Source organism: Microtus pennsylvanicus, chromosome 17 (assembly GCF_037038515.1).
Source record: "Microtus pennsylvanicus isolate mMicPen1 chromosome 17, mMicPen1.hap1, whole genome shotgun sequence".
NCBI classification, from domain to species: Eukaryota; Metazoa; Chordata; class Mammalia; order Rodentia; family Cricetidae; genus Microtus; species Microtus pennsylvanicus.
In genome coordinates this window covers 9,225,627-9,239,793 of record NC_134595.1, presented here as the reverse complement: position 1 = coordinate 9,239,793, position 14,167 = coordinate 9,225,627, and the positions used below count along the sequence as shown (strand labels likewise).

At 35.3% G+C, this 14,167-nt stretch overlaps 1 protein-coding gene across 3 annotated transcripts in view; it reads left to right on the top strand.

Moving 5' to 3' along the window:
• Erbb4 (erb-b2 receptor tyrosine kinase 4) overlaps positions 1-14,167 on the top strand; it is a 1,055,862-nt gene that overhangs the window by 527,909 nt on the left and 513,786 nt on the right. For all 3 annotated transcript variants that reach the window (XM_075951135.1, XM_075951137.1, XM_075951136.1), the window contains exon 3: positions 4,717-4,903. In XM_075951135.1, coding sequence (XP_075807250.1) covers positions 4,717-4,903 — 187 coding nt within the window. The remainder of the gene's footprint in view (positions 1-4,716; positions 4,904-14,167) is intronic.

The window sequence follows — 14,167 nt, the reverse complement described above, 5'->3', positions numbered from 1 at the left end:
GGGGACTGGTAGTAAAGAAAGCCTGCTACTCTAATGTATATATCTGACATGAAAATATCAATTTAATAAATACTTAATTTCAAAAAAGTTAAAATACAAATTTTAAATTGAGATTGTTAAATATAAGCTCACCTGTAATATAATAAAGAAAGTAAATTTACATATAAATATTTAATTATAGGTTATAATATTTGTAAGGCCATAAATCTTTCTAAGAATACTACAAAATCAGGGTGCTTATATTGTTAAATAAAGGTATCTATAGCTCACATTTCAATTTGTGTAATCCATTAGGGGTATCTCTAAGCAAATGAAAGAGAGCTGAGATTTTGAGCAAAGAAAACTTTGTAATTCATGAGCGGCTCTGCAGAAGGAAGGCAAGCTCAGAGAACACCCCCCCAAAAAAGCAGAAGGTGGTGTTTTCAGGCAGGTAATGGAAATGGTGTAAAGGAAGAACTTGATTTACTATTATTCGACATTTCCCTTATTGGCAGACAGTTGTCTTATGGGCATATTTGATTAGTTGCTATATTATAATTCACTGAGCTGAATTTTTTGATTGGCAGAGACTGCTGCTTTTTACATGTATAATATTTTTTGTTTCAGTTTGGTTTTCCACCATTTCTTTACAGGTTGTTATTTTGTTTGTTTGTTTGTTTTTTTGTTTTAGTAGGTATTGGCAGTGAAGGGTATTTTTGAGCCAAATATAATTGAACAAACCTAAATGGATAGGTGATATAGGCTATATAAGGTCTGGGAACAAAGAACCTACTGGAAACAGACCTAATCAGTTCTCTGCACACTGATCAGGACAATATAAAGGACACGGGAAGGATGGTTATTTCTGGAGATAGAGAGAAGCACTCCTGTTTACAATGGGTTAAATGTGTTCATTGCCAATATAAGGCACGTTCATGTTGAGTGATGGCTAAGTCGTCCATGTTGACTGTGGGGCCCACAGGTTCCGTGTATCAGGTCAGGCTTAGCAAATGAAGCTGGCTCATAGTTAGCTGAGTGCAGTTTTGCTGGATGAATGGGATCAGATTTTCTAAACCTTCAGTATTGCTTCACGTTGAGTCCAGTGAGCCAGAATTTTACTCTACTGCCCTTAGGTACATGACATTCCACATGCTCTTTGGCCCAAATCTAATTAGATCAGATATTGAGTCCCTGCTCCTCAGAGTGTTATAAGTGTTATGTTTCAAACAGTGGGGAACTCAAAGAAGAATCCCAAAGTGAAACAATTATCTGCACAAACGAAAGGAATACGCAATGCACATTATAAGCTTATTAATTTTTTCTTGTAAACTTCTTAATGTTATGTCACAGTTAAGAATGTGTCTGCTTTAGATATTCCCAGATATGATAGGCGGGCAGGGACAGAAAGCAATTGCCTTAAGGAAGTTAACAGAAAATCTTAGTGATACAGAAGCAAAGGTTTGCTCCTGCACATGCCAGCATCAGAGGAAGCATTATTTCTGCATCCACCACCATGGGTGGGAGCTTCTTACCCCTCACCATCCTCTCTCCTGTCACTAGGGTTTTCTGCTTCCTACTCCTCATACTGTCACAGTCATTTCTTTTCCAGTCTGTTCACCAAACTAAACACTGATGTATCTATGGATGTCCTTACTCACAGAAAGCGTTAGTGTTTGCAGTGATTTCTCATTGGGTCTGAGGACATAAAGCACAGCAGTAGAACAATCCCAAAGTAGTTTAACAATCAGAGATGCTTTTAAGCAGGTATAAATGATAACTGGCAGGCTTCTCCATGTATACATGAAAGTAGATCAATAAGCATGGGTTTGGTTAAGATAAAACTTAAGATTAACAAGGACATGTTTGAGAATCTGTTATTTATTTTTCTCTAAGGTAATGTTGAGAGAAAAAAGGAACAAAAGAGAAAGGAAAACAGAAGGAAGGACAGAAGGAAGAAAAATCAAATCAGGAGGTGTATCAATTAAACAATAGTTGTTTAAAGGACTTGAAGTTTGAAATTAATAAAGACTTTTTTTTTTTTCTGGAGTACCCTGCAGGTACAAGAATGACGTAGTTAGCCAGAAGATAGATCCATATCTATTCTTCATTTCTTTCCCTAAATACTAAGAGTAAAGGTACATTCTCATGGGTTAGCTGATTTCTCAAGGATTCAGGCCTTAATGAACTTCAGTTTCATTCACTCCCTGAACAAAGGTGTTGCAGAGGCAATGCAGGCAACAAGACAATCCGTCTTGTTGAAAAGAGGCTAACCCCTTATGGAGGATTGTGCATCTCTAGGTGGCTGTACCCTTTGCTTTTGGAAAGACAAAAGGAGTTTCTGACCCTGAATCTCCTTGAAGCCATGGTGAAAATTTTCTCTTTTAATGGTCGTTCCAGTGAGTTCTGTTTGCTACAGTGGTCCATTGGCACAGACAACAAATTCGTTTTTCAAAGTTTCCTATTAGCAGCAAGCTCACAAAGTCATTTTGTTTGGAAAGTAAAAGCTACAAGACTTAAAAGCCTTGCTTTTAGATTTCAATTCCCTCTAACAAGCAGCCTTTGTTGACTTTCTATTCAATGCCATGGTCAGCGCTGAGAGCTGGAACATGCATATGAAAAATGGGAGGCATTTCTGAATTTTAGAATTAAGTTGCGAATTTAAGGGGAAGACATAAGTTTGCTGAAGATTACATAGCAGAGAGATTAAAATAATAGCTCTCTTATGCAACGATATTATGACCATTTTACCTCCAGCTCATTGTCCTGAGGCTATTTGTCTGCCTGGCTAATTTCTGAGGTAATATTTGTAATAGCCAGCATCTATTAAGCACAATTTCTATAAACTGTTTTATCTTACAATGCTTACAACAGCTTTGCCATAGAGGTATTTTTATGAAGACTTCAGAGACCTAAAAGCTTCATCAAGTTTATACAACTAGTAAGGACAAAGGCTAGATTTCAAGGTCAAAGTTCCCTACTGGGCCAGCCTGCATCCCTCAGCCCATATAGTCCAAACTCATACTTATTTTCATAACAAAGTTTCAGAACAATAAAAAATTCTATGTAACAGATATTTTTCTAATGGCTTAAAACCAGAAACAGTAAAGAACTGACATGATTATACAGTCCTATGAGGAAGATTAACACTTAATTTACAAATTTAGATATCAATCTCTATGATTCAGACAGATCAATATTAGTTTAGAGTGTGCTACTGAGTTCTTTTAAGCATTGGGAAATCCTATTGCCTTTGAGCTGTTTCCTGAGATTCTGTTTGCGTGTGGCATATATGTCTTAGGCTGTGATCTGAATCAGTTTCCTTTTAAAATATTTCAGAATATTTGTCCATTGAAACAGCTTTAAAATATGTAGAAATATGTATTACAGATACCTGAAATATGTGGGAAAATGTATTATAACTTCTAGAAACATAATAGCATTAAATCAAGGTACTGTGTATTGCCTTTAGATTTAAAATATTTATCTAATAATTTTGCAAGAAACAATTATTTTTATTAAGTCCTCTAGAAAGGTAACTAATTTAAGAGATCTTATTTGATTATTTGTGAACATTTGTTTCTTGTTATATATCATATTCTTTGGGTAAGCAAAAGTTCTAACCATTTATACACTATTTGTAACTTCTACTGTAGCAAATTGCACATCTTTGTCAATTAGGAGCTAGAAACACTCTCCATCCAATAAGCACTGCATAATTGTTATTGCGTCTTGATAACAACTGTTTCTTTTCACCCTGAGTTTGTTTCAATTACAGTCTCCCTAATAGTAATGTACACCCCTTGCTGGAATCAACAAGGGGTTTGAATTTTTTGGTAAGAAAGTCCCTCCTGAATGGGATTGGAGGGATTCAAGGAGCAGTGATGACAGAATGATTTACTCTAGAGAAAAGATTGTTCATACAGAAAAGACTCCCATTTCCCTTTAGTGCTCATTGTATATAGAACACTAACCATGATCATATAGCAGCTAAAATACATTTTTTGTAATTAATGAAAAAATGTTGCCTTTTAGGCCACGTGATGTTAAAGTACCTTGTCTTTAAAGAACTTGAAGTTAAAAATTCAGTCAAAGCAAGAGTGACTGGTATAATGTTCCCAGGTTGACTCTGTGGGATAGGGATGCTTGCAAGTTGTATTGTACCAACCATGGTCAGTCTTACTAAGGTAGTCCACCTTGCTTTCTTTTTTATTCTTATGTTCATACTCCAAGGACTTTGAGCTCAGGAAGATCAGTAATAGCTACAGTTCCAATGTGATAAATATTGTACTGAAGAGCCATATAACCATTAAATTTGTGTCTAAAAGGAATGTAGAATATTTCTATTTTTGTAGACATGTCAATATACATTTTCTTCTGTAGATTGACTGAGCATTTTTATGTCACATCATTGTAGTCTAACAATGAATGATACCTGTATTTCCTTAACTAAATTCACACCTCAGGTTTAAGGAATGTCTCCTAAAACAAAATCCATTATTTTATTTTAAGAATATACACGACTTTTAAAAATAAATAATACTTGTATTCAAATAAAATTCTAACACTTTGTGATCCTCTATTATTAATCCAATGAGTATGAATATCATGTGGAAATTAGTACATTAGGAGCTGACAATTAGAATTACATAACTTATTTTTATTTATATGACTATACACACAACCTGTCAAGTTGATTTCCTTCTTTCTTAACACAGACAATTGTTTGTGCTTTTTCAGTCTATCCGAGAAGTCACAGGCTATGTCCTGGTGGCCCTCAACCAGTTTCGGTATCTTCCTCTGGAGAATTTACGCATAATTCGCGGAACAAAGCTGTATGAAGATCGCTACGCCTTAGCGATATTCCTAAACTACAGAAAAGATGGCAACTTTGGACTTCAAGAACTTGGATTGAAGAACCTGACCGGTAAGAAAAATTTGACACTAATGCATAACACGATATATTGCACACATGAGCATACGCGAGGTTTCTGACATTCAGGTGTGGAAGTGTCTGGGATTCCTAAGTCAGTGGTATGCACTCATTTCATGAGAAATGATGCCTCTCTGGTACCCTCACTTTTATTTGCAGATGGAAGTGCCGGATGGAAGATAGCAGAATGTTGTATCTCAGCTGAACAGAAGTACACACTCTAAGAAAAGCTCAGCCAACTGCAAACAGAGATAGGAAACAGGTGTAAGAATGCTGTTTGGTGGTCTCAGGTGAATGGTGGACCAGATCATCAAACCTCTGCGATAAAAACACAGTGCTCATGCCTGTCAGAGCTTAGCGATGCCCAAGCTATTACATCTAGTTCAATTAATCTTTAGATTTTTTTTTTTAAAAGAGGATCACTGAGTTTAGGGAAACAGTCTAATGTTTCAATTACTCCCATTTAGTAGTTCACTGAACACCATCACTAGTTTTCAGCATACTTTGGGGCCATCCATGAGAGTTTCTCAGCTTTGCAGAAACAGCATGAAACTAATAAACTAGATCAACATCTAGATAATAAACTTTTCAGCAATTCTTTTTTAGTTCATGCTTGTTAAAGCTCATATAAACTCAGATGAAATGATATTTTAAATAATCAAGAATTTTACCAAATATATCTAAAATGCCCCAAATGAAACATTCAAACCTACCAGTAGCTCACATTATTAAGTTACTTAAAATTATTAACATATATGCATGTACTATATCAAATATATAATGATTTATGCTGATGATTATGTTTATTTTGAGTGCATTCAGTGAAGTTTGTGAGCCTTGAAAAAATTAAACACTTTGAGGGAGTTTTCCATAAATATGATTAACAATGATAACTTATTGCGATAGCTTTCTGGTATGCACAATATATGAAGTAGGATACAGGCTTAAAGATAAAAATTTTAATTTCACAAAAATCCAGATATGCAACATAAAACTGGGAAATTTGGGGAACAGAAATGAATAATGATAATGTTAGTTTTTAGGACAGAGTTACTTTAGAGTTGATGGAATTACAGTAAATACTTAGTATTGGAAATGTATTGGTTTCTATACCAACCTTACTACTTCATTTTTTTACAGGATAATTGTCCTACTAAAAAATAGCTTTTTTTGACTAAATTGCTACTAACATATAAGTAATGCCAGGAGGATGAGTTTTGAAAATAAGATGGTTAAGGGAAAAAGCTGACTGCTAGAATTAGAGATCTAAAAATTAGATAATACAAGTAAAACTTGCAAAATTACACAGTAATCATTGTGGGCCTTTCATGAATTTTCTATGATTATGTTCGGAATAAAAGGAGGAAATTCCTTTTTAAGAATTTTTTATAATAGTAGAATCATCTTGTTAGTATATACATTGAACTAGTTGAATTATGTTTTCTATATATAAAGAAGTTGTTAAAAATTCCTCATATTCATTTCTGATAACATTATGACTTATAAAATAATAGCCAAGGTTTTAAAATAAAATTATGTCACATTCAAATATGTTTTAGCCACTGGATTCATTGCATATATTAATTATGATTATGACAGTTGAATGATATTTCTTGTTATGCTAAAATATAACTATCATTCAAAAGTAATCTTTAATTTATATAGTGCTATAAAATTTCTCGACACTTGTAGAAATGAATAATTTATCTATTTACATTATTTTTGTTTAATTGTTTTTATGGTGCATTATATTTTTCTCTGCCCCCTCCTTCTTTTATCCTCTCCCATGATCCCCACACTCCCAATTTACTCAGGAGATCTTGTCTTCTTCTACTTGAGATGAATAATTTATTAAACCTAAGGGATGGTTTCTTAGAAAACCTGTGTTCATTTAAAAGTTATTATTTCTTTCCTTTTAGCATGTGACTCAAAGAACTATGTAATAAGATAAATCGTGAAAATTCTGTGCATTGTGGACTTTTACAGATATTTGATTTGTTGTTCAGAGGTTGACAGTCATGTCAAAATATTTCTGTAAGCATCTAGAATGGTTGAACCTTAGGTCACATGGTTGGCGTGATGACTGCAATTCTGTTATGAACTGCACAATAAACACTTTCCATTGTGTATGATAATGCGAGAGGGATGCCTGAAGATATCTCACTACACATATGAAGAGGAGTTTGGGGAAAGTTTTCTTTTTCTACCTTGGAGAGATAAATAGTCTGGCGATCTCTTTAAAATAAGGAGTAAATATTGCAATTCCATCTAGATAAGATTGGGTTTATGCTTACAAAGATATGACGTTCATGTTGGTATTTTATTGTTCTACAAAAGAGGATGATAATTTAAAAATTATATCACATACAGAGCTATGAGCTTTGTTCTAATTATAATCTAATAAAAATAAGCATGGTTATTTAAACAGCTAAGTGTACTAGCCTATTAATGTGTATTTGACATAATAATGGTGCTTTGGGTGTTTTCACTGCAAATCATAGACTGCACCTGAGGTGTGCTGAATGGCAACTCTGGGGGAGGATTAGTAACATGTTTAAAGACCTTCACGTGATTCTGATTATTGAGGCTTTGAGTTTCCTTTTCCAGATGATTTAAAGCAATGTTACCGAAGAGCAATAGCACAATATCTCTTTAACTTTTCACTCGTCTTTGGATAAAGTAATTTTCATTCATCTATCATATTATAAAAAGAAGAGAAGGAGTGAGACAGAAACAGATATTCTTTCATTGCACACCAATAATTATATTCTAGGTTGGCTTCAGAACATAAAAATCATAGTGGAATCCTGGATAGAAATGTGGATAAATGATCTGTGAGGGCCAGGGATGAATTGCAGATGGTAGAATGCCTGCCTTTATATTCAAGAAGCCCTGGCTTTAGTCCTTTTCTCTTTATAAAGCTAGGTATATTGATGTACTCACTTAAGGCCTCTCCACACACACTAGCGAAGAGTATCAGAAGTTCAATATTTTTCTAAAGTATATAGAAAACTAGTAGCAACGCTGGAATACCAGAAGCCACGTCTGTAAAAAAATAGTTTTAGCCGGGCGGTGGTGGCGCATGCCTTTAATCCCAGCACTCAGGAGGCAGAGGCAGGTGGATCTCTGTGAGTTAGAGGCCAGCCTGGTCTACAAGAGCTAGTTCCAGGACAGGAACCAAGAAGCTGCGGAGAAACCTTGTCTCGACAATTAAAAAAAAAATAGTTCTAGAGATAAAGGTGCTGTGATAAATATCCTGTATCAATTCGTTTAGTAAAAACTTACTACCTACTAAATATTTTCAAAGACTATGATAATTCATACTGAATCTTCTTAACCACCATTTTTTTAAGCATTTATAAGAAAAAATAGCATAAAGTGTTTTGCAGGTTAAAAAGTAGTTGCATGGCATAGCAAAATATTTTGGGACTTTAAGTCTTGGCATTGGGAAGATGGTTAGTCTGTGACATGCTTGCTGTATGAGGACCTGATATTAGTCTCCAGAATCCATGTAAATTCCAGAGAGTGGTGAAACATGCCTATCATCTCCATGCTGGGGAGGTAAAAAGACAAGTAGATCCCTGAGTTTACTGATTCAGAGTCTAACTTAATTGGATAGCCACAAGTCTAGGAGGCACACTGTGTCAAAGGAATGGTCTATGGACCGCCTGTGGAATGACACTTGAGAATAGCCTCTTAACCTCCATTCACTATCCTCACATACATACAGAGAAACATGTACACACATAAAATTTAAAGACTTTTTATATGTTTATAGTATGTATTTTTATTACATAATTTTAACTATGTTGACATTAGAAAAGAATACCTTGAAAAAAAGCACATTCTCTTCTTGTGTAAAGTGGATGTTTGAATACATGAGTACCATCTTTATGTTTGTTAGTGATCAGCTGCTGTCTGAGTGTATATATATTAACTCTCCTCTTAAGTACAGTTAAGCTTGATGTTCACCGAAAGCTGTTCCATGGGTTTGATATATTGCTGATGTATAGAAAGGGAATCTCAATGAGGAAATCTTTGACTTAGATTAGCTTGTAGGAATGAGTGGGATCATTCTTCTCAGTTGTGTTAGTTTAGATGGGAGAACCCACCTTTATAGAGTGGGATGAGCCCTTGACTGAATACAAATTCAGAAAACATGCTGATTAGTATTAGCACGTGAACATTAGTTCATTGTTATCTAAACTTGACTTTGGATTTAGTGTGGTCAGTTCTCTTGATCTCCTGCTATTGTGATTTCCCTACTAGTATGTATTATAACTTCAAGTTTAAAACTCAAATAAGCTCTTCCCCTCAAGTTGTTTTCATGAGGGTATTATTATACAGCAATGGGAAACAAAGCCCAAAGGCTGATGAAGGCTTTATTACCTATTCTACTGTGACACAAGCAATTTGATTATGTCAAAACATGAAATATACTTAAACTGTAGCATCTCCCACGATGGTTAAACAGAAAAGTATGTTTAACAGTGCCAATAACATTTCTGTGATTGATTATTACTGAGACAACGAGAGTGGAGAAAAGAAGGTTTCTAGCCAAAAATAGACTATGTAAATCCCAGCATCATCTGGATGTCCTGCTAACACAGCATATTCTTTTCTGCATAGAGGAAAGACATGGTTTGACCAGGGTACAGAGCACCAACAATTGGGTCTATGTCTCTAGAAGTCTTTCAGAATGTCACTTCTATGTAGTAAGGAGGCAGCTCGTTCATTTCCCATCTGCCCAGACTCCCAAAATAACTACACAGAAACTGTATTAATTACATCACTGCTTGGCCAGTTACTTAAGCATATTGATAGCTATCTCTTACATCTAGAATTAACTCATCTTCATTATTTTATATTTTATCATGAGACTTGTGGCCTACCGGCAAGGTTTCAGCATGTCTGTCCTATCTCCCAGCATTGAGTTTAGTTTTCCCTGTCTAGCTCTGTTCTACCCTATCGGGCCAAGCAGTTTCTTTACTAACCAATATTATTCACATCATACAGAGGGGAATTCCCCATCACTTGTACCTCTGAGGACTACAGACTAGCATCTAAAAAGAGATCAAACTTATGACTTATAACATAACCATAGAACCTTCTATTATAAATTCATTTTATATGTTATTAGAATGGATAATTTAACCTAACATATATGTTAAAGTTTGCATAAGATTGAATCATTGAATAATACTCAAGTTATATATATTCTCTTTATGTAATTCTCTTTCATAATTGCTAGCCACAAAAAAATTAGGTACAAACACAAAACATGAAAACATATATGGGTATGTCTATTGTACTAAACTTCATTTTAAGTAATTTAATTAATCTTCATTTTATAAATTGTGGGAATATATTTTGATTAGGTGAAATAAATAGGTGAAATTGAGGCTAATATATAGGTACATGTTTTCGATTAAGATCTTTAAGTATTTTCAAAGTGGTTGCACAAGTTTGCATTCCCACCATCAATGGATGCGTCTCCTCTTGCTCCACAACCTCTCCAGCATAGGCTATCTTTAATATTTTTGATCTTAGCCATTTTGACAGGTGTAAGATGGTATCTCAAAGTTGTTTTGATTTGCATTTCCCTGATAGCCAAGGACGAAGAACATGTTGTTAAGTACCTTTTGATCATTTGAAATTCTTCTGATGAGAATTCTCTGTTTAGTTCACTACACCACTTTTTAATTGGGTTATTTAAAATTTTGTCTAATTTCTTGAGTTCTTTATATATTTTGGAGATCAGTCCTTTGTCTGATGTGGGGTTGGTGAAGATTTTTTCCCACTCAGTAGGCTGAGCTCCCAAGATCCAGTTGAAGAGTGGAGGGAATAAGAGTATGAGCAAGGAATTCAAGACCATGAGGGGTTCATCCACTGCGGAAGTTTGCTTTAGCTAAGGGTAGCTCACAAACTCCAACAGGGAGTGAACGAGCATGGGAACAACCAAACCCCTCTGAAGGGGTTGACAGCTGGGACAGACTGAGGGGCTACTGATAGTGACACTGGGATGTGTCTCTACTTACATATACCAGCTTCATGGGATCCTAGTTTCTTTGGATGTAAACCTTGATCAGCCTAGACATAGTAGAAAGGGCCTTGGTACATGGCACTTGGGTACATGGCACCTTTTAGGGTTGGAGGGATGGGAGGAGGGTCTGTGGATGGAGAGGGGAAGGACTGGGAGGCAAGGAGGTAGTGTGAATTTGGATTGGTATTTTTTTAAGTAATAAAAAAGGAAAAAAAAGATCTTCAAGTATTTTCCTATAATCATTGTTTTACAAATATTATAATCATTTCCCCAGTTTTATAGTGGATTATCTTAATTAGATCATTAGCTGAGATGTAAACAAAATTTTATACAAAAAGTAAATATCATGTGATGGTATTTTTGGAAACTCTCAATTATAACATAAAGGACACATTAAGTTTACTGCATTCTAGTAGTATAAAAATAAAATGCTTTTGTGGAGGGTGCTTTACATCTCACTGATGTAAAACTTAAGCCAGGGCTTGAGAATAATATCACTGAATTACCCTAGGTTTCAGATGCATGTGGGTCACTGATTAAAAGAGAACCTTAAAATAATACAATATCTATCTTCTATTATTTAAAAGTAGCAAACCTCCTATATATTAGTGCTCACAAAAATAATCAATTTCATCATGGGCAGACTCTCTGGGCTTGACACAATGAATGTCAAAGAGCATCAGAATTCTCGGTTTAATGCCTATCTATTCCTAATAGCCTGAGCATCTCGGAAACTCAGTCTTTATCATGAAAACTCTGAAGAAAATGTTAAGTCACAGGCATTGTGAGAGAAAGCAAAGAGATGCCAACTACAACACCTTTCACACAGATGATACTCAGAAAACCATAGTTTTTTGGTAGCCATGTTAATATTTGAGCTAGAGATTTTTTGTTTATGAAATATTACCAAAACTCTTCTGCCTATTAAGATGTATTCCAGATCAATCATTGGAGCTTTAGATATAACTTGTTTAGGCAAAAACACTGATTCAATCTCTTCTGACATTCTATTGCACCTATTCTGTGCCTTAGATATGTTTCCTTGACACGGAAAAGCCCAGGCTCTTTGTTTATTCAGCACATAACACTGTCTACATCTCACACTTGCTTCCTATTCTTCATTTTCTTAGACACAGACATTTTGCTTCAGTCCTTCATTTCAAATCCCATCACCAGATTCGCCTTTCATGTGCCCTGATATTGGTCTTGACACATACAAGATACATACTAATTCTGGATTCTTTTTTTGACATTAGAGGTGTCAAGCATCCTGCATCTGTTTTATGAAAGGTCTTAGTGCTGTTGAAGTAGGGTCAATTTGGCCACTTCAGGAACTCTGAGTGAATAGAATGCTTGACAAAGGCTCTACTCACATTTATGCTATGAGACCTACTCAGCATATTCTGAAATTTGGAGAAAGAATATCACAACAATCCTCCCAGCTTAAGGACAGACTTCTAGAAAATGATGAGATCAAAGCTAATTTGCAGCAAGCATCCTGTGAAGCAGAGAATCAGTCAAAAGGGTGACAGTTTCTAGTGAAGAGTCTATAATTTGTAGAAACAATTCCTCAATCAAAGTTCTTATAAAATACTGTTTCCTTGTCATGTTAGATAGTGTGCATTGACTAGAAGGGAAAGGATAACATTCTATGTAAATCTAGAGACGAGAGTTATATTTAAAAATGGAAAGTTAATTATGGAATCAAAGAGTCGGAGCTGTCATTTTAGTTTCCCCCTCAACCACGACGGTTTAGAAAAATGAGGACTGAATTTCAGAAACTGAGTGAGAGGGACATAGGATATCTCCTCATCCCTACCAGGAATTAGGAAATATCATCACCATACTGTAATGGACCTTGGGTTGGGGCTACCAGATAAGCTTTCGAGGGCATAGACTCATAAACTTCTCCAGGAAACAATTTTTAGTAATGCCAGTAAAGTAGTTTGCGTGGGAGTGGAGCTACAGAGAGGGAGGGTTCAATGGTAAGTACATTTGTTATTCTTTCAGAGAACCTGGGTTTGGTTCCTAGTACACTTATTAAGGTTCAAAACTGCCCGTAATTACAGTTCTAAAGGGTCTGATGCCCTTTTCTGGCCTCTAAGGACTTTCTATGTTCATGGTGCATAAATTTACATGTAGATGTATAGCCATAAACAAAAATAAATAAAGCAGATGTAAATCACAGCCTGTTAAACTTAGGTCATGTTCAAGGATTCTGAAGGAGAGCCAGTGTGCTAGGCAATCTTAATAAATGCCTCAAATGTCCTTCAGAAGATCTCTGGATTGTTCACACGTTTTGATAGTCTCTTACAACCGTATGCTACTTAGAACTTTTAAGCCTTACTACTATACCACTTAGAACTTTTAAGAAACAATACTGAAGAACTTCTTAAACATTATTTCTTGTTTCTAAGGTAAAATAAGATCTGCATGCCTCTTTTTCCCTAGAGAGGACATAATTTACAAGACAGGTAAGGTAATGTGCAAGCTCCTTAATTAAGCAAGCATGCATGTTTGGGGGGTTACAGTGGGGAACGTTTCTTCCTCAGGATCCTATAGAAAAAGGAGAGTTGGCTACTTCTCACTAAGGCTCTGAGATTTCAAGTATATCTCAGTGAAGAAATAAGTATATATATCAGAGCACTTTCCCTTCCTTCCTTACCTCAGAACAATAGCATTCATTGATGATGTGAACTGTAAAGAAGTAACAAACTCACCTTATTGTGTGCTAGATCCTAATCAAAGAATAGCTGAGCTGGGGTCAGGACCTCTAAGTCTCTAGAAGAGTTTAAATACTATTTAGAAATAACGCATCTATATTCTCAGAAATAATGAAGTGTGAATATTATCACTGATTTGCTGCTGTTCTTATCAAAGCATCAAGTTAAATGACAGAAGGCAGCCCAGATATGTTACATCCTAAACCATCCTCTGAGTTAGCAGAGCTTATAAAATGTTCCTTTTCCCTTTACTGACCATCTGTGTGATACGCATTGACACTGAAGTTTATACTGTACAAACACCTCATTGTTTCTTTTGCCTTCTGTTTTACTCACTGCCCCATGTTGCTGACATGGCAAGCACTTCTCTTGTAATTTGATTATATCTGTACAAATCCACCATACTGCCATATAATTGAATAGGCTGTACCATGTACTAAAATCTCCAACTCGTTCTGTTTCTTTGTTTTCTCTCATTTCCAAGAATTTTAA